The sequence below is a fragment of the Sparus aurata genome, chromosome 19, assembly GCF_900880675.1.
Source record: "Sparus aurata chromosome 19, fSpaAur1.1, whole genome shotgun sequence".
NCBI classification, from domain to species: Eukaryota; Metazoa; Chordata; class Actinopteri; order Spariformes; family Sparidae; genus Sparus; species Sparus aurata.
Genome location: NC_044205.1, coordinates 1,655,471 through 1,680,171, shown reverse-complemented (window position 1 = coordinate 1,680,171; position 24,701 = coordinate 1,655,471). Strand labels below are relative to the sequence as shown.

General features: G+C 42.7%; 2 protein-coding genes across 2 annotated transcripts in view; both read right to left on the bottom strand.

Annotated features, from left to right (window-relative positions):
- Positions 1 to 318: 318 nt before the first annotated feature.
- The window catches only part of LOC115570251 (phospholipid phosphatase-related protein type 5-like), a 304,040-nt gene continuing 279,657 nt past the window's right edge, over positions 319 to 24,701 (bottom strand). The window contains exon 6 of the mRNA XM_030398711.1: positions 319 to 628. Within this exon, the coding sequence (XP_030254571.1) occupies positions 578 to 628 (51 nt within the window). The 3' untranslated portion in view covers positions 319 to 577. The remainder of the gene's footprint in view (positions 629 to 24,701) is intronic.
- Positions 19,735 to 21,702, bottom strand: LOC115570250 (zinc finger BED domain-containing protein 1-like). Its single transcript, XM_030398709.1, has 3 exons — positions 20,932 to 21,702; positions 20,718 to 20,814; positions 19,735 to 20,580 (listed from the first exon to the last, which is right to left on the bottom strand). Exons 1-3 carry the CDS (start codon positions 21,595 to 21,597, stop codon positions 20,213 to 20,215), a joined length of 1,131 nt encoding a protein of 376 aa, XP_030254569.1. The 5' UTR covers positions 21,598 to 21,702; the 3' UTR covers positions 19,735 to 20,212.

Here is a 24,701-nt window from a genome sequence, read left to right as displayed (position 1 = left end):
ATGGTACTACAGAATGTATGGTAAAGTACCGCAGTGGCTGAGGTACAATCCTGTGGTAAATGTCCCAAAATACCACACAAACCCCTAGAGTACCACAGGAATTTACTACAGGAACGTGTGGTACAGTACCACAAGAACATGAGGTACCAGTATCACAGAAATTGCATTTATTTTTATGGTATTTTATCACAGGACATTTTTGTAAGGGTATCTAATCACTCCTTTCTCAGGCATACCTGACAACAGGGACTTCACCTCTTTATACATCGGGGGGGGGGGGAAGGGGTTTATACCTCTCCCTGATGGGCGTTGCATCGCTAATCTGGATCCGGTGCTGCACAACGTCTGTACGGCCAAAGTCCTCATCATGTTTGCCAAAAGCTTTACACACTTAAGCAGCAGGACACGCAACTACTCCTGTTGATTTTCAGACAGATCCGGTCTGTTTGTTAAATCACTCACCTCCTGTGGAAGCTCCCTCTGTCCAGGATTCACTGCTGCATCGACAACGGCCACTTTAACAGCTCCATCCTCCTCCAGGGACAAGCTCAGGTCACGAGGTCCGTGCACCTAAGTCTCATCTATTTGGTACAGCTTCCCCAGTTTCTCGTATCGACCTATAGACAGACTGTAGGGGTGGGGGTTACAGATACGCACAGGGACTCTGCCATTCCTGACCACTGTTAACGTCCTGGCCACGCCTACGTTACTGGTATGTGGTAGTGCTTCCACCGAGCGCAGGAGTCTGCTCCTCATGGGTCCATCCGAGCCCTGCCCCCACACTATCACCTCACTCTCTGGGGGGAACCCTTATCGTCGCCTTCCTAACATTATTGCCTAAGTCATTTTTTGGCAAAAACTATTTTTTTTTTGCCTCAATCATCTCCTCATGATGCTGCCCACCTCTGGTAAAAATCGCCTACATCCTCAGTTGAACAGATCATGTGATGCTACCGCTGTAGTATAATTGCCTATGTCAAGAGTGAGACTTAGGCCATTTTATTTTGCCTAAGTCAAAAGACAATGTTACTTAGGAAATTTTTTACAAGCTTATCAAGATGGTGGGCAGTGTTGTGCCTGAACGCATTCAATGAACGATTGTTCATGAACTCATATTTTGGGCGAACGTGAACTGAACGTACTGTATTTCTGCCTGATGATCGCTATTGTGAACGCGATCATTCTGGCGTTTGTGAACGGCGCGTTCTCACAGTTTAACTTCGTTCAAGAGAGTGCCAGATTTCCATCGAGCCTTCCAGGCGAAAACCAGCTAAAACACATCATGAACAGGCTTTGATGTAGCGGAAAAACACCCTATCTGACTGTTGTATAAAAAGGACGCTGGACGAGAGGTTTGTACACGCAACTCGCTTTACTTTCAATCAAAACGAAACTTAACTATTTCAGACAGAAACAGCTGCATATCAAACATGAAGTGAGGCATTTGTAACCCGGGTGGGAAAACCCTTATTTATTTATAATCTTTTCCCTTATAAAGCAAAGTTGTCATGTGATTGCACCGTACGTCATCACGTCACGTCATCAGAGCGCGACCAGTCGCGGTAACATGACCCAGCTGTGGCTTGTTGCCAGCAGTAGCGAGAGGAGCAGGCAGGGGAAATGTTTGCTGCAGGAGCCGACTACCAGAGTCGCTGAGCATCAGAATTGGAGCCGTATGCCGATTTAATCACGGACTTTGGCCAGGTTGATGGCGAGCTGAGAATTAGCCTGGGCACCAAGCCTGAAGACTGTGTCCTGAGAAAAACCAACAGAACCCCCACTGCTCTGGTCAGGCTGGTCGGAGCCGCTCCTTTTTCCTAATTGTTTGGCCCCTCGCAACTTACTAACGGCCCCTACACACAGCACACACACTCACTTTCCAACCCTTGGACTTTTCCCCTTCCCCATTGGACACTCATCCGTTGGGCCGTTGTATTGCGGTAAAGCCTGAACTCTGTTCTTTGGCATTTGGGCCTGGTTAGTACTTGGATGGGAGACTGCCTGGGAATACCAGGTGCTCATGAATCATATGTGCGCTGTGAGTCCTCCGATGTTCACTGATAAAATTAATTGTACATACTGAGGCTTTTTTACGAATGGCCATTTGTATTTGCATTTCATATTTCTATTGTTATTCTATTCATTGCTGTCCATGTTTAATGTTATTGGTATTTCACTATTATAATATATGGTGTCACTAGAACCTTACTGCGTTCCGTGTCTCACTCTCCGCTCCTAGAGCTGAATCTAGTCTTCTGAGCCTAGCCCAGATAATAATGTTGTGGCTATCTGTTAGTACATAAACTGTGCATTAATAGGGTAGCGTACATGCTACACATTACCAAACGAACACAGATTAATTCGTCCTGAACGGACATAACACTGGCAACACCAGCCACCACAGAGTCGCACCGCGCATGCGTCATCAATGTGCTAAGCATGGAGACAAAAACAAATGAAGGCTTCACATCTGTTTTTTTATTTTGGTATATCTAAAAAGTTTTGGAGTGATGTTGAATTTCATTTTTTTTATGCCGCTCTCTGTCCATTCTCTTACCCTTAAACATGTTATTTGCCATGTTAACCCAGAAGACAATGCTCTTGAACACATAATGAACTTTGTTATCTTATGCAAAATGTTTTATTCACAAACAAAAATTTGCAAAATCACTACCTAAATTTGCTCCTTTTCTCCTGGAACTGAGCTCTTTGCTTAAATCTCTGATTTTGTTAAGTAACAAAAAAAGTAATACCTTACTGAGTCATTATGAAAAGTTTTTCCCTGAAGCCACTGTCTGAAATTATTATTATTTTATTTTCCCTTTCTTCTTCTTCTTTTTTTAAATTATTTATTTATTTACTTATTTATGTATTTTATTTTTAATTTGAACTCTAAAGCACCCGGCGAGCCTTTCAAGGTATGTGCAAGTGAATAAAAAATCAAAAGACACGGCAACGGTGAGCCAAAACAGATCCTCTACCACCCAAATTGCATTAAAGGCGTACAGTAGCAGCTCCGTTGTCTTCATCTCCCAGCCGCTGCTGGACAACCTGGTTTTGCAGAATATTGTCAAAGAGCTGCAGTTTCAATGTTAAAACTGATAGAATAATAGCCGTCTGTGGTTCTATATGGGCTGTGGCAATCATTTTGAAAAATAATAGCTCGCATCAACATATTGAAAAAAAAAGAACTATGAACTAGTTCATTTTTGGAACTGTGAACTTAGTTCAAAATTTTGAATTATGAACTATGAACTGAACTAGTTCATTTTAAAATTTGTGAACTGAACTTTGAACTAGTTCCTGTAGAAAGTGAACTTTCCCAACACTGATGGTGGGTTTTTCAAAACCAAAGGTCTACCACTCCATTGCTGAAGTCATATCCATGATTCAGGGCTCATCCCCTATTGGTAAGTGATGAGGTTTACTACAATATGGGCTAGGCTATAAATATCAGTCTTTTTCTCCAGTCTTTTTAGTCAGCATTTTAGTCAGCAAAATAGTTAAGCTGGCATTTAGCAAAGAGTGGAAAGGCTCCAGAATCTGTGGCTGATATTTTCTGTCTTTTCAAACAATTTTGAATCAGTTCGAAGGAACGACTCTGTAACGCGAACGAACTGACCTGATTCCACTTTTCACTTCTCTCTCGTACGTTTGTTCGTTCTCACAGACCAGTCGCTGTATTGTTCACTGTTTAGTTACACTGCATGAAAAGTGGGATTTTCGTCAGTATGCGGCACTGTAGATTGACGTGGAATTTCAGGTTTTCGACTGCACGCGGCAATTTGCAGGCAACACTGAAAACTGCCGTGAATTGATGGAAATTGATGTGGGCCTTGCTTGGCAGTTGTCCCCCCATGACCCCCCTCCCCCTGATTCTAGGGGAGGCTTTAACGTGTAGATGAAAATGCTGTGAGCTATACAAAAGCAAATCAGGGTAACAGGGGGAGATTTACCCCAGGTGACCTTTTTCTAAAAGGCGTTAACTTCATTTTAAGAAAATCTCTAGTATAAATAGATGAGGCTCAGTATAGCCTAATTATAGACCCTTAAATTCTAGCTTGAATTGATTTATTTAATGAAAGTATGCTAGATTAGTTACTGTGTATGTCATTAGCAATGGCCAACGTTATGTAAAAAAAATTACTTATTCTTTTTTTTCTTTCTCTCTCTCTCCTGGGAACAAGTTAAAGATAAAACGCCAGTTACTAAAGCCTAGGGTCTGTAATGTTGTTCAGAAACACATTTTGTTATACTGGGTGAAATGATCCTGCTATCCTGAGAGTAGTCAATACATTATGTATTCAGAAAAAGGAACGAAAATAATCGGACCTCTGTGGCAGCTGTAGGACTGAGAAAAAGCTGACCAATCCGTGCCATCCGGCCCAGATAGCACGGATTGGTCAGATGCCTTCATGTCTCGTTCTGTCCCTCCCTCCTCCGCGCATGCACACGTTACGTTTCACTGTTGCTGGAAATATTCAGCACACTCCTCTGCAGAAATACGGAGTTGCAGGAGAAGACGTTCATTTGGTTACAATGGCAGAGAAAATGCAGCCAGCGTTACTTGTAACAGCTCACAAGGGCAAGGAAAGGCAAGGAAAAGAAAGCCTCAGGCAGAAAAGGCTGCGACGAAAAAGGCTCTGGATAAAGAAAGAAGTCAAACCGAGTCAACATCGGTGTGGCGTTTGAACGCTGGAGACAACTGGGGCATGTGAAGGGCTTGAGAAGTGATGCAGAGGTTGCTCTCTTTCTGTTGGACAGGTAATTAGGGCCCGAGCAGGTCATCGACCTGTGAGGTCCCTATTGTAATTGGAAAAATTATTCTTCATTATTATTATTATTCCTACCGCTTTGACTGCAGTTTTGGGAGCCTGAACATACCCAAAAAGTCACCAAATTTGGAATATACGTCACATCTGGCGAAAAATTTGATAATTTAATGTCTTTGGGCGAGGTCGTGACCTGCGGGCTCTGTAGCGCCCCCTAATGTTCAGCCCCGCCTCCCACAAGTGCCTAGAAGAACGAAAATCAATACGCTGGTTCCTCATGACCAGACGCACAAAAAATGCTCTTGGAGCGATACCGTCACTCCAACAGGAAGTTAGCAATTTAGATGTGTGGCGGCGTTTTTGTCCAATTCATGCCTACTTTGACAACGAACTTGTCCTAGAGCTTAAACACGACAGTCTTCACATTATCTCAGTAATTTTCTTCATGCCTTGGAGAACAAAAGTTATTAAAATCTTTCAGCTGCGAGATACTTTAGTGGGCGGGGCGACGGAAACCATTTTTTTCCCTCGCGGTCAACCATCGAGGCTTTATAACTTCAACATACAATTTCCTATCCACACCAAACTTCTCATAAGTGTAGAGGCTGTCTCCCTGAACACATCTCAGCATCAATACTAAGTCGGCCATTTTGATTTTGGCCGCCATGTTGAAATAGTGCCAATCTTCGTACTTAAATTAACTCCTCCTACAGATGTAACGCCACCGACTTCAAAGTCACTCAGTAGCATCCTCTGACCTTGAAGATGAAAGGTTATCAAAATCTTTATCCTACGTCATACCTGCTGGCCACAGTGGAGCGGTCAATTCGAATCCTTCGCCGTAAAGCATCGTTTCCTCATAACTTCTTCATATAATGTCTTATCTCGGCCAAATCTCTCAGGAATGCAGAGGGAGTCGCCCTGATGAGATATGTGTGGTCATGAGGCGTGGCCGTGACGCGTGGGCTCTGTAGCGCCACCTATTGTGATGCCCCGCCTCCTACATGTAACATAGAAGGACGAAAATTTGTACGCAGATTCCTCATGACTGGACGCACAAAAAACCCATTTGGACCCCTGGTGTCAGTCCAACAGGAAGTCAGCCATGTAGATGTGTGGCGCCGTTTTTGTCCAAATCATGCCTACTTTGACAACGAACTTGTCCTAGAGCTTAAACACCACTGTCTTTAAATTAACTCAGTCATTTTCTTCATGCCTTGAAGAACAAAAGTTATTAAAATCTTTCAGCTGCGACATACTTTAGTGGGCGGGGCAGTGGAAACCATTTTTTGCCCTCGCGGTCAAACATCAAGGCTTTATAACTTCAACATACAATTTCCTATCCACACCAAACTGCTTGTAACTGTAGAGGCTGTCTCCCCGAACAAATCTCAGTATCAATACTTAGTCTGCCATTTTGCTGTGGCCGCCATTTTGAATTATGCCAGTCTTTGTACTTAAATTATCTCCTCCTACAGATGTAACACCACCAACTTCAAAGTCACTCAGTAGCATCCTCTGACCTTGAAGATGAAAAGTTATGGAAATCTTTACTCCAGGTCATACCTGCTGGCAGTTGCGGAGCTCGCCATAACAATCCTTCGTCATGAAGCATCAAGTCCCGATATCTCCTTCCTAGCGCGGCCAAATCTAGAGGGAATCTAGAGGGAGTCGCCCTGAATAGACCTGTGCATCAATGCTGTGTCATATCCATAGCGCCACCCACTGGAAACATGAAGTAAGTTTTATCTCAGGCAAATCTGGTGTCCTACATGCATGTACATGAATGAAATTTGGCACGCATGTGTGTCATGACAAGACGCACAAATGACTCATTTACACCCACACTCTCAGTCCAACAGGAAGTGGTCTATATTGCTTAGAAGCACATGAATTGATGCTGTACGTTTATGGTGTACGTGATACAAGTCGCCACCAGATGGCACTGTTGTCTTTCAAGGCACATGTATCCTATCTAGATAACCTCTGAATGATTCCATTCAATTCCAGCAAGTCAGCCGCATATTCATCAGATTTTATTGAAACTTCAAAAGGTGGCAGCACGCACTTCTTGGAATAATAACTGGCAAACAAAGCAGAACTTAGATCAAAAGCTTGACACTGATAGACAGCCATAAATACATTTTTGAAAGAAGGCAAGTGAAGCATTATTCTACACTCATTTATGTTCAGTGATGACAAACATAGTCAGATGTACATGGCATTTGCAGGTAGTTTTGTCATAAAGTTTTGCACGTAACAATATGGCATAACAGGAGGGTCATGTTTAGAGCCACATAATTGATAAGTCAGCGGTAGTAAGCCACAGCACACAATTTTTAAATAGGCCAGTTTGAAAAGAATGCCATTTGTGTGTTGGGTCTGCCCTGTCAATGTGGCACACAACAAGATGTGTGTAGTTGTGATTTTGCCCAACTTTTTCGCGATGAACGAAGTGGCTTCCCCTGCGATTTGAAACAACTGAGTGAGCTCTTTGGTTAAACACAGCTACTGCAGGACCACTGGCCCCCCCAGTGCTCCCACCAATTTCCCTGACTGACTAAGGTGCTGGCTCAATAGGGAACTGTAATTTAAATCTCCATCTGCAGGGGTGCTTACGTGCTGAAAGGTGTGCTGTCTGACGGGAAGTCAGCGCAAGAAGCAGAAGAAGAAACAACAACATTTTTGTATTTGTCTGAAATGTTTGTGTGTTTCTCAAACTTGAGGTAAATGTGTTGGATGCATATTGTCTTTAATGAAAAAGAGTCCAGGGGAATGCAATATGCAGCCACTGACTGGAGCTGAATCTGAGTTGCCACAAGAAGGACCATTTTGGTGTGCCACCCTAAGATTTTCACTGGCCCCATCTGCCTCCCCCCCAATGAAACTGTTCTGGGGCGCCACTGTGCAGGACGCTGGTCAAACCTGGTCACTTGACCGCTGTCCCTTTACAAAAGGAAGAATCACATCTGGCTGCACTCCACTACCTATCTAAATCTGTGGCATTCCACTTCCATCCTCCCCTATGATGCGCTGCCTTCCTGCCTTCACGGTGAGAACAGACAGCAGTGTCTTAGCTGCGCCGGCGGTCGAGTGGTTGGAGTGCGTGGCACATACGCAGTGGACCCTGGTTCGAATTTAGGGCGGAGGAGGTTTACTGCAAGCCACAACCCCCCCCTCTCTGTCCCACTTCCAATCTATTCCCTGCAAAAACACAGGTGTCAATGCCTGAATTCCAGACAAAGGCAAAGAGAAGGCCGTAACACTTAACCACAACGTAACGGTGCAGAATCGATTGTCAAAACGTACCCGATTATTAAATGTTTTAGAAATCATTCGCCTGTAGTCCCTTTTGGATTTCTGTGGATTGCAGGAAGTCGTTCTGACTTCACCTGAAAGCGCTTAATACTGGCAGGGGCAACCCACCGCGTTACAAACACACGTTGGGAGAAGAGGCTGATATTCACCCCCGGCGTGCACCGTCCCAAACGCAGGCGGTTGCCGCCTCCGTGAACAACGACCGAGCAACGGGGCTTAAGCCGTGGCGCGTTTGGACGGCGGCACGCCCCGACGCGCGCGCGGACTGCGAGGGCCCGTTCATCACTGCTTGCAGTTTTAATTATTTGTTTTGTTTCAGGGGGATTTGTTATTTTCATGAAATATGTGAGGTTTGCCAACTTGGCTACGTTTGTGGCTCGTATTAGCCCAATGCTAACGTTAGCTTCTTTGTGTGTTGTTTTTAGCCATGAGAATGGCTAATGAGTTGGCCCAATTTCCACTGGATAGGGGTCCCCTGCGTTGCGGCTCCGATACGGTTTTGCTCCGCCTTCCGGCAATCCCCACCAGTTGCGGTCTGAGTCCGCCACGGTGCAGTACGGTGGACAGCTGGCCTCACGATGTGTGCTGGTGTCAACACGGAGTGTTTTATTTTGAAAAGTAAACGGATGTAGTTTGTTATTTTGGCGCTTGACCTCCTGTCTGCTGCGTCCTGCTCCGGCATCTCCTTCTCCCTGCTGAGTCCCACTGCCAGATGCGCATTGTTTGTGGAGATAACTAAGATATTAAAATGTATAAGTATTTCTATAATTTCATGGGTTCTGAATGTTTTAAAAGAAGTTGAAAAGTAATTCTTATTACGTGTGAGAGTTCATGACCTTAAAGAGATTTTACACTTCCGGGTAGACCGGAGCGTGAGTCACGAGGAAGAAGGAGCCCGAAAGTTAATGGCGTCGAGCAACTGTTAAGCAACGGCTAAGCTAGCTAGCAGGAGCTAGGCTAGCGGCACGGCCATTGTCGAGAGGAGGCCAGCGCTGACGGGAGAAGCTTTGCCGGGTCGCCATGGAGAGTGTCGCCGACGGATGGCGCTTCGCTGCTGCAGAGGGACACGGAGGTTCCCCGCTGCGAGCATTTTGTTTTCACAGACTAACTTCCCCTCATAACGAGACCGTGACCTCCTATTAGCTCGGAGCTATATCTGCAAGTCCAGATTTACATGATGCCGATAATGACGCCATTGTGTGTAAGTAACTGTTACTGTTTTCTGCCTTGTTTAATTTTACTGTGACTTACGTTTCTTTATTCATACCACTCTCTTTTAATTGTTTTCCAGCTGTCTGTGAGACATTACGAGGCAGTACGCAGGACAACAAACAACCAGATTCTGCATCGCAGGCAGAAGCTGTGAGGAGTTCAGCTTGGAGTCGATCAAGAACAAAGAGGGTAAGACTTATTAGATTAGATCTGTTTTTGGTCAATGTGACTATTTTTCAGGTGCATTAATAGATGTGTTGTGTCCATACGCAGTGTTTTTTTCTTTTTTTTCTTTATTGATTGTTTTTACAGCTGCTGGAAGCGAGACAGAGTGCTAGCTGAGGATGAGGTGGACCTTTGGATGTGCGCCACCATAGACCTGATGTCTGAGGAGGAAGACGGCACAAGATGGCAGGGTGTCTGGATGGATTGTGCAACTGCCGTCCTTTCGCAGCCAGGAGCTCACTAAGCTTTGTGCCACGCTGCAGTCACATGAGAGGCGATTCTGAAGTACAGGGCAGCGCACCACAGACGTCTGCAAAAACAGACACTTCGCGGTGCTGTAGGATTTTGGGCCTCTTGTGAGCTTCCCATTTGTTGTGTGGCCAGATTATGCTTTGTACATAGTTGTGGTGTGTTTGTGCTAATAAAGCTCTTTCTTTGAATAAACAACACCTTCCTGGCAAATGTTCCTTTCGTCAATAAATTCATTCATATCCTTGACGATAAAATATATATAAATACATATATATAGATAAATAAATGAATATAAATATATATATATATATATATATATATACATATATATATATATATATATATATATATATATATATATTTTTTTTTTTTTTTTCTTACTGGGGTTTACATTCATAATGACCCAGGGTGACCAATCACGAGTGATTTTGCTTGTTTATAAGTAGTGGTTTCATCCAATACTGAGTGAGGATATTCAAGCCAGCTCACACATTTTCTGTCCAGGCGTGGTTTTACTGCTATTCATATGCAAATTGGAGCCGTTCACACCTCCGGGAGCTCCACATACGTCATGGTTCGTTTCCGTCGTTTGCAGGCTGTAAATTGTCGTTAACTGCCGAATATTAGGGAGATTTCCGGGCGTTTACGGGGATGAAAATCCCACTTTTCATGCAGTGTTATCAGAGTGGTGAAGAGGACTGAGAGCCAGCAAATCATATGCTGAGTCTAGGACACTGTTGTCAAATTTTAGCCAATGAGAAACAGGAAAGCATAGCAACCATTTCCATGAATAAAAAACCCCATTTCATTTCGTTTGTAGCTCACCGTTCTCGTTTGTTTACTGATTCCTCTGCTGGCGTTCTCGTTCAGTCAGTCACTCGTTCTTGGCTTGCAGGTTTTAGCTGTTAGCCGTTAACTGTTGTGTTATCTAAATGTACACATATCCTTCTGACTACCAGGAAAAAACATATTGTTCAATCACAATTTTTTTTAAATTCCCCAATCTTTGTAAGGTAATTAGAATACTGAAAACATTTTTTTGAAAAGAGGTTTTTATTTTTAAGATATCATGTTTCCACTACAGTGGACATCGGAACGCCATACACGTGAAAATGAACCTTGATGGCAACCAGTTAGTCCCAAAGAAAACACCAAAAAGTCAACATAAGAATGAGCTTAAAGGAGAACTTCGGTCGATTTAAACATGCAGCTTCATTGCTCAAGCTACCCTTGACTTGCCAGTACCGAAGACGCAAACAAATTTGATCCAGCCATTACAGAGCTCCGTGAACGGAGACGTAGCATTGAACGCTAACAGCATGGGGTCAGAACTTTAGACTGTGTTTTAAGCGTCTTAACATGCTCCACATCTCACACCAAAAGTTATGCAACATCAGCAGACACCTTAGCACACAGCACTGTAGCGTGTATGACTCAAAATGAATAAAAAAGTAGTCAAAACAGTGTGTTTGTGCAAGGAGCTACTTACCTGTTTGTTGACATCCGTGTGTTCCGGTAGCTAGACCAAACTAGCATATCCATCGAGTGTGCACTTAACAGGCTTAACAGGCTATTGTAAGGCTCATGGCTCATGACAGGCTGTAACATGGACATGTACATTATGAACATAAACACGAAAATGCTGGATTACGTTTCCATCTCCGCCAGTGAGGGAGTAAATGCACGCTCGACGGATCAGCTAGTTTAGCCTAGCTACCGGAAGACGCCGATGTCAACAAACAGGTAAGTAGCTCCTTGCACAAACACATTGTTTTAACTACTTTTTTTATTCATTTTGAGTCATACACGCTACAGTGCTGTGTGCTAAGGTGTCTGCTGATGTTGCATAACTTTTGGTGTGAGATGTGGAGCATGTTAAGACGCTTAAAACACAGTCTAAAGTTCTGACCCCATGCTGTTAGCGTCCAATGCTACATCTCCGTTCACGGAGCTCTGTAATGGCTGGACCAAATTTGTTCGCGTCTTCGGTACTGGCAAGTCAAGGGTAGCTTGAGCAATGAAGCTGCATGTTTAAATCGACCGAAGTTCTCCTTTAACATAACTGTCCATCATCATTCTTTTGCTTTGTTGTGCTTATTTGGTAGGATACTTCAAAAAGCAATTCCCCTTCTTGGAAACACAAAGGAATACTTTGTGCACATCGCATATGTTTTGCTCTTGCAGCCGGATCTGTGACACCTTGATGCATGTGTTTCATCCACCATCTCTGGAAGATGGATGGCGCCATAATGTCTCAGAGCGGCATTTGGCTGCGGTTTCCACTTCTGACGTGGGGGAGTGTAGTCATCTTCGCTGTCACTTGTGATTCCTGCTTGGGCCCTGGTAATCAACTCTTCACCAAGGAGCAGTTTGAAGTCAAGGAACTTCAGTGGTTTCTTCCCCAGAAACTGGCAGTCACTCTTATACTGAAGCCATGAGTTGGTGATTGCCAAGTCAAAGAAGTGGAAAATTGCACGCACTGTCCATTTCCGAGTGCGAGAGGCCATCCTGTAGAAACTCAACATTCGGTCAACCAAGTCCACTCTCAGTAGGGGAGAGGTCACCCATATTGGTGTTGTACTCAGCAATTGCCAGTGGCCTGTTAAGTAAAGAGTACTTTATTTGTGAAGTTGTGGTTGGTAATGCACAGACAGTGCCATGCTTTATTTCTTCTCATATAAGCCCCTGATGCTGAGAGTAGAGACATTTAACTTTTTCAGTAAACATGGTTGCTGTTAGCTAGTTGTTGTTTTTTTTTAAAATCCCACATAATTGAACCCAACTGGTATAGATATATATGGATGTAAGGGCAAACAGTACAGTTCGCTTTACCCCTTGTGAATGCCAAGGCTGATAACAGTGACTCTGAATTGGTTCATAAATACTGTTGCTGATATTGTTTTCTTGATTAATGATTGTTTGGGATCATCAGGGATGGATAATATTCTTTACAATATTGTTTTATGGGGTAACATGACATGGGGTCAACCTGCCAATAAGTGGCTAGTTTGTGAGCTGTCATATGGTAATACCTACGCAGAGTTTTACTTTGTTTCAGTTGCACAGACCCAGGCACATTCATACATCATCGACTTCACAGACATATCGGCGCGCACATAAACACACACTCACACACACGCACGCACATACATTCATAGAAATGAATACAGACACTAATGAGCACACACTGAACAGGTCTCCTTGACTTGAAATGTTACAGCTGTTAAGCCAAATTGTTGGTACATAAGGTTCTTATGGGGCCTCAGCCCCGATAAGTAAGATGTTGAACAGGTTTCTTCATAATGGCTGAGGAGGGAGGGAGGGTGCAGCCTCTCAGTTGGGGAGAGGTCAGCAATTGGGGTTACATGTTACATCAGGGGTTCTTTATGTGTTTTGTGTTATTGTTTTTTTTTCTCTCGCTGTGCTCTTTGTCTTTCTCTCTTTCTCCCACCCCCCCTTCTCTCAGGGCTAGAGATGTGGATCTATTGCCGGGTGAATCTCTCAGGACATCAGTCAGTCCCCTTTTCCCATGGCCTTCCCAGATGGGTTGAGTAGAACATCAACAAAATTTGTAAGCTGGAATGTGAGGGGACTCAATCACCCTGTAAAGCGAAGCAAAGTATTTTCCCACCTGATGAAACTTAAGGCAGAGGTAATATTCCTACAGGAAACACATCTACGCACGTCAGATATTTCCAGATTACAAAGAGGTTGTTTATCACAAGTCTTCCATTCCAAATGTAACTCCAAGTGTCGAGGAACAGCTATCTTGATAGGGAAAAATGTGCAGTTTGTATCTTCAAAAGTAGTGGCTGATATAAATGGGCGCTTTGTTATTGTTCAGGGCAGGCTGTATAATTTTCCAGTGGTTTTAGTCAATATCTATGCCCCTAATTGGGTCAGCCCTGATTTCTATAAGCATCTGTTCAGTTGCATCCCAGAGTCAGGCACACATTACTTGATATTGGGAGGAGATTTCAATACTGTCCTGCAACCCTCTCTTGACCGCTCTAAAATCCCAGCAGGCCCTCTCTCCAAATCTGCTCATACTATTAAGACGTTTTGCCAGTCCAGTGGTGTGGTAGATCTTTGGAGATTTAAAAATCCAACACTGAAGGAGTTTTCCTTTTTTTCTACTGCACATCAGACGTATTCAAGGATTGATTTTTTCCTTGTAGACAAAAATATGCTTCCACTTGTTAAATTGTGTAAATATGATAGTATAGTCATCTCTGACCACTCACCAGTCATCATGGAACTTTGGCTCCAGAACAATGCAGCCACAGAGTTCGATCTTCTTGCTTCTAAACAGGCTGAAGAGAATTTTTTAAAATCAAGACAGAGCCACTACGAACATGGAGAACGTGCGAGTAAGCTGCTTTCTCATCAGTTACGTCAATTTTCGGCTGTCAATTATATTACAGAAATACAAGCCACCAATGGCACCATCAAATCAGACCCGAAAGACATCAATGATCAGTTTAAAATGTTTTACTCCTCCCTATATAGTTCAGATAGTTGTCATGCAAACAATTTTGTAGAAAATCTGGACTTGCCCACCCTAAGTGATGAAGATAAGTCCAGCCTAGAAGAGCCAATATTAGCCAGTCTTATAAAGAAGCTCTCTCCAAGGCTAAAACAAACTACTAAACCACTCTCATTGGAGACCAGCAAAAAAAACCAGAACGTTATTCTCAACCATTAACCGGCTCCTTAGCCCTCTTGATATCCCCCAGCTTTCTGGTGCCCCTGACCTCTGTTTCAAGTTCCTGGACTTCTTGAGGAAAAGGTGGCTACCATTCACCAGCAACTCCTGGCATCTGCCACCACCCTACCACATACACCTCTGACACAGATAGCTGATCCTCCCACTGTTCGCCTGCCCTAGTGCTCTCTCTCCTCCTTCTCTCCTGTGGACTCTATTTCTGTAGCTAAGTTGGTCTCCCAGGCAAAAGCCTCCACCTGCTCTCTGGACCCCATGCCAACAACTCTGGTGAAGTCTACACTGCCTGCCCTATGCCCCCTCATAATGGAAATTATCAACTCATCCCTAGAATCTGGCATTGTACTGTCCACCTTCAAAACAGCTTCAGTTACCCCCATCCTCAAGAAGCCAGGTCTGGACCCAGATGACTTACATAACTACCGGCCAATCTCCAACCTTCCTTTCCTTAGCAAAATCCTGGAAAGAGCAGTTGCCGCCCAACTCCAGCAGCACATGTCCAACCATGAGCTCTATGAACCTCTTCAGTCTGGCTTCAGGGCACGCCATAGCACAGAAACTGCCCTCATCAAGATCACCAACGACCTCCTCATCGCTGCAGATTCTGGCCACATCAGTATTTTGATCCTCCTGGACCTATCTGCAGCCTTCGACACAATCTCCCACACCATCCTTCTCACCCGCCTATCTGACTACCTTGGTCTCACCGGTACAGCACTCTCCTGGTTCCAGTCCTATTTAACAAACAGGAAACAGTTTGTCACCATTGGAGACTCCAGTTCCACCCCAGTTCCAGTCAACCAGGGCGTGCCTCAAGGCTCTGTGCTTGGACCCCTCCTCTTCACTATCTACATGCTTCCCCTTGGTCAGATAATTCGCAAACATGGTCTCAACTTCCATTCTTATGCTGATGATACTCAATTATATCTCTGCACCAAACCATCCACCCAGCTACCCCCAAAGTCACTCGTCAACTGCCTACATGATTTAAAACTCTGGATGACATCAAATCTACTCAAATTAAACACCAATAAAACAGAGCTCATGGTTGTGGCCTCCAAGGCGCTGCTCCAGAAGGTTGGAGATCTTCTCCTGGACGTGGACAGCTGCACTATCTCCCCATCCACGGAAGTCCACAACCTGGGTGTCATCCTTGATTCCACACTATCTTTCCAATCACACATAAAATCCATTACAAAATCAGCTTTTTACCATCTCAAAAACATCTCCAGACTCCGGCCCTCTCTCTCTGAACCTGTGGCTGAGACCCTCATCCATGACTTCATCACCTCCCGCCTGAACTTCTGCAATGGAGTCCTGTCAGGGCTCCCTTCCAAAACCCTGGATAGGCTCCAGTATGTGCAGAACTCTGCTGCCAGGGTCCTCACCCGCAACAAGTCCTGGCAACACATCACCCCACTCTCATCCTCCTTCACTGGCTCCCAGTTAAATCCTGCACCACCTACAAAATTCTCCTCCTGACCTATAAATCTCTCCATTCCCTCGCCCACCAATATCTGTCTGACCTCCTCCACCCCTACACCCAGTCCCAGACGCTGTGCTCATCAGGCACACACCAGCTCTCCATCCCTCACACCAAACTACAAACCTTTGGTGACAGAGCCTTCTGTGTGACAGCCCCCACTCTCTGGAACACTCTCTCAGCTGAAATCCGCAAACATACTTCTCTGGAGACTTTCAAAAGAGACTTAAAAACCCATCTTTTTAATAAGGCCTATCAGCTCTAGATCCAGCCAAATCAATCAACTTTTCTATTTGTATCTTTTATGTATTTTTTGTTTATCCATTTATTCTTTGTTTTGTTTGTTCAATTTTGTTAAGTGTCCTTGGGTACCCTGAAAGGCGCTATAAAAATTAAATGTATTATTATTATTATTATTATTATTATTATTAATATCTGATGCTGAAATTGGCCAAGCAATTAAACTAATGAAAAATAGAAAAGCACCAGGCCCAGATGGTTACCCCATTGAATTTTATAAGACTTTTGCCAGTAAATTGACACCACTCCTACGCTCTGTCTACACAGAATCACTTAAACAAAAAAGCTCCCTACATCTATGACCAAGGCTTTAATTTCTGTTCTACCAAAAAAAGATAAAGACCCAATTAAGTGTGAATCATACTGACCAATCAGCCTACTTACATGTGATTACAAATTCCTCACAAAAATCCTTGTCCTACGATTAGAATCTGTTTTACCAACTATTGTGCACCCTGACCAAATAGGTTTCATAAAGGGCAGGCAGTTATATCATAACCTGCACTGCCTCTTTAATATAGTATATTCTGAACACTCAACCCAACTTCCAGAGATAGTAATTTCACTGGACGCACACAAAGCTTTTGACCGAATCGAATATGGACACCTTTTTAAATCATCAAGCAAATTTGGATTTGGCCCACCTTTTACTTCTTGGATTCAAACACAGGCATCAGTTAGGACCAATAATATCGATTCTGAGTATTTCATCCTCCATAGGGGAACAAGGCAAGGCTGTCCGCTGTCCCCTCTTCTATTTAATCTCGCCATTGAGCCATTGGCTATAGCTCTGCGACAAAATAATGAAATATTGGGAAATAACGGGGGGGGGGGGGCAAGTCCATAAAATCTCGTTATATGCGGATGACCTTTTGCTATTTATATCAGACCCTGAAAATTCTATTCCAAAGTGCCTGGACACAATCTCACAATTTATTTTGGCCTCAGGTTATAAAATAAATTTAACAAAGAGTGTATTATTCCCCATTAATAGAAAAGCATTGACGATGTCCTTTGATTCATGCGAATTCAGAGTCACAACTGGCCCCCTAACATATTTAGGAGTCAAGGTAACACGCCACTATAAAGACCTTCTCAAACTTAACTTTAGACCACTTATAGATCAAGCTAGGAAGTGACCTACCGATCGCTGGTCCATTATCTCTGGCCGGTCGCATTAACTCAGTTAAGACGGTTATTCTACCAAAATTTCTATACTTATTCCAGACAGTTCCCATTTTCTTGCCGAAATCATATTTTAAAGAACTAGATATATAAATATATTAGCACATTCATTTGGAATAAGACTACTATACCATGCGTACGCAAATCTGTCCTGGAGAAATGCTGCCAAACTTTTTATATTATTATTGGGCAGCCAATATTCATAAAGTGACTGTCTGGTACAATACTTTTGTGAAAGGGGAAGGTCCAAACTGGTCTCTCATGGAACAACAGGCATGTTCACCAGTCTCCTTAGCATCTATGTTGTGTGGTCCATTACCATTAGCGGTGGCGGCTCATACAGACAATACAATTGTGAGAGGCACTCTACGTATATGGACCCAATTTCATAAACACTTTGGCCTTGCGCAAGCTTTAGTGTCAATGCCTTTTATCGCCAATCCCCTTTTTAGACCCTCTTTGTTAGATGCAGCTTTTCAGACCTGGTTTGGGAAGGGACTTCATTGTGTAGGGGACCTATTCATTAATGGACTGTTTGGCTCTTTTGACCAGTTTTTGAAAGTGTACAACCTACCAAAGTCCCACTTCTTCAGGTACCTTCAAATACGCAATTTTCACATATTTTCCATCATTCCCGCACAAACCTCCAGCCTGCCCTCATGATGAATGTCTGAAGCTTAAGCCCCACACACCAGGTTGTGTGTCTTAGCTGTATAGTATTTTATAGGACATGGAAGGTAACTCTCTCCACCATCTGAAAGAACGGTGGGGTGAAGACTTGAGTATGGAGCTTTCTGAGGAAACCTGGCAAAGAGCTATCAAAAGAGTACATACATCCTCAATTTGTGTTAGGCACGGATTGGTTCAATTTAAGATACTCAACCACCTGCACCTCTGTGGAGTCAGACTGACCCAGATATACCCCGGCTCAGATCCAAACTGCATCAGATGCCTTCAGGCCCCTGCCACTCTGGGACACATGTTTCGGACATGCTCAAAACTACACACATTCTGGTCAGAGATTTTCAATACATTATTTTATATTTGTAAAAAAAGAATCGAGCCAGATCCAGTTATCGCAGTATTCGGGGTTACTCCTAGCAACAGCGGGCTATCAAAACATTCAGACTTCATAGCATTCTCAACATTACTAGCCTGCCGACTTATCCTTTTTGGTTGGAAATCGACCACACCTCCATCCCATTCACTTTGGGTCCGTGAGGTGATGGCGTTTCTTAAGCTAGAAAAAATCAGATGCATAATTCAGGGCTCTGTAAAAAGGTTCAAAAAAATTTGGTGCGACTTTTTAGAATACTTTACAAGTAAATTTGATGCAACCACCTTAGACCAGTAGCTTCCCCACATCTCTACCCCCCCCCCTTTCTCTTCTCTCCTTGTCTTTTCTCTTGTTGACCTTTTGTTCTTTTTTTGGCATGTATCTGTACTAGGGATGTATATCTCCACCACTGAGGCCGATTCGATACGCATCTCGATATGCTGCCACCAATACGATACATTTATGATACACTGAAGCTCCCTGTCGATAGGATGCGATACGATTCACTCCTGTTCAAGATACGATGCGATTCAAAAATGATTTGATAACGATATGACTTAATTATAAGAGGATTCGGTTCGATATGATGTGATCATTCGATACAGTTAGTTGCAGTATGAGAGAGTATTAGCCCACATCAGGTTTCTTACCTCAATAGCACAATTCTGCTTTACTCTCTGTATCAATTTGAGGGATGTATTTAATATGTGGTAGTTTTTTTATGGCGCAAACCAATAAATCATATTTAAAAAAAGACATGATTCAGTATGTACAGACAGAGCATTCAATTTTATTTATAATAAGCACTCCTTACTCCTAATTATGTTCTCTGTCTCTATAGTTATACAAAAGGTATAAGACTTCACAGTTGAATAGTTTCAGAAAGCACAGTATTAACAATGTGCATAGTGCAAATAATATGACCAGCAACATGTGCAGACACACATGTAATCTGTATGTACTGTCTAGAGCTTGAATTCAGCTCTGTATGCTACTGCTGTAATATGTTTTGTCAAAGGTCATAACAAAAGAAGTTGTTAGGTAAAAAAAAAAAAGAAAAAAAAAAAAAAGAAAATGTAAAATGCAAAAGACAAGAAAAGATCAGGATGAAGATTTTATCCTGTGGGTAATGGGGGCGGGACTTGATAAGCTTTGGCTTCTCCCGCTTTTCCCTTTCGGCCATGTGTATTGTATATTATTTGAACAATGATGAAATGTGATGTTTATGAATTGACATGCCCGAAATAAACAACATGAATAAATACTACTGTCTGCCAGACTGATGCTGTGCTTGACAATGTTTCAGTTAATTGACTGAATAGTGAACATAAATGGCTGTAATTCCATCTTACAAAGAATGAAAATCAAATAACAATGTCTTACAGACTCAAGTGTAAAAATAAAACTAAAACTGGCAGCCATTAACAGCTGCTGTAAACAATTCTCTCACCAAAGTGCTCAAATAGAGGTATTTCTTTCCAAAGTGCAATGTCCATAGTACTCCTGTGTACAAGGAGGAAAAGTATTGGTGTAATTTCTATGAGAAATTGAACATGTAAATAAAATAACATTTCCCAACAAGCCTTTCTTAACTGCTCACAATGTAAGCAAAAAACATCAACTACTGGCAATCAAACAATGCTGTAAGTGCCATTTACTGCCAACACCCCACTTCACTGCATGATTTATCTCATATGGCTTAGTTTCAGGTTTTTCTTTAGAAATATTAACTGGTCTACATGTTCTGGCAATAGCAGACTGCGCTGAGCAGTCACTATGTCACCAGCAGTACTGAACACTCGTTCAGAGGGAACACTTGTTGCCGGGATGGAAAGGTAGGTTCTGGCCAATTTGGACAGAAGAGGGAGATCCACCTGCTCTTTCCACCACTGCAACACATCACCATACAAATCTAAACAATCCCTCCCCCTGTACTTGGCAGTTTCCTCCTTAGCTCTTTCTCTTGAACTCTTCTTCTGTGCTCTTGGAGTGGAGAAACCTCCAAACATCAGGTCCAATGCTGACTTCTTAATGGGAGGCTCTGGGTCATCATCTACGTTAGAGAAGAGAAGAGAAGAGAAGAGAAGAGAAGAGAAGAACAATGTTATACAATTTTACAAAAATAATATCATATCAATTTCCAAAACAAACTGTAACTTATTGTAGTCCTAGGTTTCAATCAAAACAAACCTTTTTCCTCTTCTTCTTCCTCCTCCTCTCTTTGGGAGCTCTGTTCATCCTCTGGGTTGGTTGCCTGTCCCTCATTCATCCTGCCATCTTCGTCTGCCTGAGAATAATGAGCAGATATAAGCCATTACATTTCTTTTAACTAAGTCAGATAAAGACATCAGTTTTAAGGCAGAATAAATATAGGAGTGAGAATATACTTAATGAACATAATTACCATATTCTCCACTTCGGCTGTTATCCCCAGGTATACGGTGTTCCTAATATGGTCATCATTCAGGAATTCCAGTGCCTTGAAGAGGGGATCGAGCGCTGAGGCTTTCCAGAGGAAGTCTTGAATGTATGTGTAATGGGTGCTGAAGTCCTGTCTAAACCTATCCTTCATCTCAGAGATGACTAGCAGGTCACTGTCAACAGGGTCAAAATGCCCCTGTAGTTTTGCCAGTGTTGGAGCGATGATGGAAATAGTGGGGCTTGTTTCTTCACTGAGACACTTGGTTGCTGTTTTCAGGGGTGTGAGCAGCTTGATGACCTCCGGCATCAGGGTAATGTCCTCCTCAGTGAGGCTGGGCAGGCTCTCTCCTCGACCCCTTGACTTCATCTTCCTTGTTGTCAAAGTCACAGCAGCCTGTTGCTCCCACGAACGCTCCATCATGTCCAAGGAACTGTTCCACCTCGTGGAGACATCATGAACCAACTTGTGGTGTTTTAGTTTCAACTGGGCTTGCACCTCATGCAGAGCCTCACAAGCTTTGGGGCTTTTGTGAAATTTTTTTACAAGTTTTCTTATTTTAACCAGGAGTGCTGAAACAGTTTCAACCTTGAGAGCTTTTTGGGAGGACAGATTTAGAGTGTGAGCGATGCATCTGATGTGAGGCTCCATCTCTGCACTTGCCCCAGTAGTCCGGCAGATTAGTGAGATAATCGTTCACTTTGTGATACAAGCATCAAACTTTATTCTTTGGGAACCACTTTTTCCAAAAAGCCAGTTAGCCACGCATAAAATCCAATATGGCCACCAATTTCCAATATAGCCACCATTGAAAGCCGTTAGACTTGGTATTTGACCTGGATTGAGATTAGATAATCACATTTTGATGATCTTGATATTTAAAAATATGTGAAAGGGTCTGAGCTTTTCAACTCTTTGATAAAAAGTCCAAAAATGTGTTAAATTGTGAAGATAGACGGCAATGAATGGCAAAAATAACGCGTTTTGTACAAATTTTCATTAGTTTAGTTAATTGTTTTATCACTGTTTTTGGTATTTTTTTGTTTGTTTGTTTTGTTACGTTTGATACATTTTATATCAATAGAATATTTAAAATGAATGGGAAATGATCACTGGTTTGAACTGAACTTCACCAGGGCACACCTTCCAGGTTAAGTAAGTGCGTGTTTTTCTTTTTTCATTTTGTTTTCGTTTTTTTTTTTTTTGTATAGATTTTTTTATTTCAATAGAACAGTGAGGTTTGACAGAAGGACAGCTTTGGTGATAATTTGCACTGTTCCTTCTCAGTGTTTCCTCAATGCCCCCTCCATCATTCAACCGGTACATGTCTAACCTGACTGGAAACTGGTTGATTGCTTGAAAGAGTGGTATGTTTGTGGCAATCATTGGAATAACCATTGCTCTCAGGACTACATGGATAATGAGTTGGAGGAGATTTCAACTCTTCCTTTAAATCTGTCTGACAAAGACAACACTTTCTCTAGTCAGTTTGAGATTAGAAGCAGCCATTATGTGTAATAGTTGAGGCCGAGGGGCTATCCTTTTACCACCTAACCATATAAATACAAAAGTACATTCAGATATGGAACACAACTAGGTTCAAACATCAAAGTGCCCTACACTAGATCATTCATCTAGTGCGATCTGTACACAATCCAGGTAATTAAAGTCCCATTACCCTTGGCTCAGCTTTCCCGCGCTGGCACATCCTGTCAATTCAGGTGCGGCTAACTATATTACAACTAACTAAACTATTGGTTGGTGTATATAAAGGGCTAATTAGACAGCTTTTGGGACACTAAGCTATACTTGCTACAACTACAGTTAGTAGACTACAACTACGGTAAGTACTCTAATTAGCTGACACTGAACCTGAGACTCACTGAATGCTGAGTCTCACAGCAATGATGCCACCAGTACGCCATGGTTGTGCTTTGACATCACGCCGTCGGCACAATAAACTTAATCGGCAGTGACACTGGCCATTTCTGATTTTTTGTCTGAGGTGTACTGTGGTGTTCTGGGATGCATATCAGTAGAAATAACGCCATGGATTGTAATTGAATAACTCCGCTAGCAACCATGCTAACTAATCAGTTACGTGCAATGTAATGGCTAGCAGCTAGCGAACTAACATCAAATATATTACAGCCTGATCTTGGAGTTGATCCAAGCTAACAAACAGTATTTCTGGTATGTGACAAATGTATTGCACTTCCTTTTCAGCTCATCACATGGGCTGCATTATCTAGATATTCAACATTTAACCAAGTGTCCCAAATTTGACTAGTCAGAGCTATATTTTCCACTAGTGGGAGTTAGCTAGGAATAAGATGGAGAAGCGCTGTCTGTATGGAGACTTATTATGATTCATGTAAACGCAGAACATATAGTCAGGTCGGTGGTTGTTCAGGTGTGTTAGAGACACGTTTTTGTCCACCTCAGGGAGACAGGAGCCGACTGATCAGTCCGACTGCCTTTTCTGATGGCGGTCGGAAGTCAGATAGGTGTGTGAAGGCCTTTATGAAGACATTTTTCAACATTTTGAGATTGATGAAAACATTTTGATGTGGATCAAAAGATTTTGCATAATTGAAACTTCATATGTGATAAAATTTTACAGAAACCTGCGAATTTGAGTCGAAAAATGGCCGCCATCTTGAAAACTAGACTTGAAACTGTTTTTTTATTTGCATCATTGGATTTGTCTACTCAAAATACATACAATTGTCTACATCTTTTAAATATGCCCAGCCATTACCATTCTACAATAAAAAGGGGTTTTGGTACATTTTATGTGGCTGCCATCTTGAAAAATGGCCACCATGTTGGATTTTCAGGTGGCTAACGGGCTTTTCTCAAAAAGTAGGGTCTAGGCATTATTCATGCCAAATTTGGTGCTTGTATCACAAAGTGAACGATTGTCCTGGAATTTGGACTTAATCTGCCAGAATACAGCGAGTAGCATGTTCCTTGCATTGTCAGTGACCAAAGCAGGCTTCTTATCACTAAGTTTCTATTCACAGCAAACATCACATAGAAAAGCTGACAGATTTTGTCCAGTGTGGGCCTCATTAAATGCTCTAGTTTGCAGAACATGGTTTTTCATATTCCAATCATTGTCAATATGATGTGCTGTGACTGTGATATATGACTGAGTGGCACAGGACGTCCAGCCATCCATAGTAATAGCAACTCGTTGGGCATTACTCAGGGATTCCACTACCTCTGTTTTCACTTTGTTGTACAGAGCAGGGAAATGTGGACCAGTTGTTTGAATCCCTCATTCTCTACGACGCTGTAGGGCTGAATATCTTTGCAGATAAAGTAGGCTATGGCATCAGTTATGGCCTGGGAGCGGCCAGCGGCCTTGAAAAACCCGAAATACTGCCACACGTTTGATTTGTGTGTCTTTTTTGGTGCATTAAATATCTCATAGCTGCTCACTTCGTTCTCGTTTGCCTCCATATTTGTTGTGTACAACACCTGCTTGCGTCAGTGCCCAAGGACGCGATGGTGCATTCAGGTTGCCTAGAAGACTAGAGGAGATGCACCGAAAATTCACCCGTAAATTACATCCGACGCACCTTGAATCTACCGGTGCAGTTGTATCGCAAACGTTTGTATCGGACCACCGATATGAATCGGTGAATCTCGACATCCCTAATCTGTACATGGGTTGACTATTGAAAATGTAACAAATTGAAGCAAAAAAAAAAAAACTGTCTATGAAGTATGTATGTATGTATATTATA

Bases quoted from the DNA above. Each gene is read 5' to 3' on its own strand.
- LOC115570250 (XM_030398709.1), bottom strand. From the start codon at position 21,597: ATGGAGCCTCACATCAGATGCATCGCTCACACTCTAAATCTGTCCTCC. The intron at 20,815-20,931 runs GTAATTATGTTC...CATTATTCTCAG, and splicing joins CAGCCGAAGTGGAGAATATG to GCAGACGAAGATGGCAGGAT. The intron at 20,581-20,717 runs GTTTGTTTTGAT...TCTCTAACGTAG, and splicing joins GGAAGAAGAAGAGGAAAAAG to ATGATGACCCAGAGCCTCCC.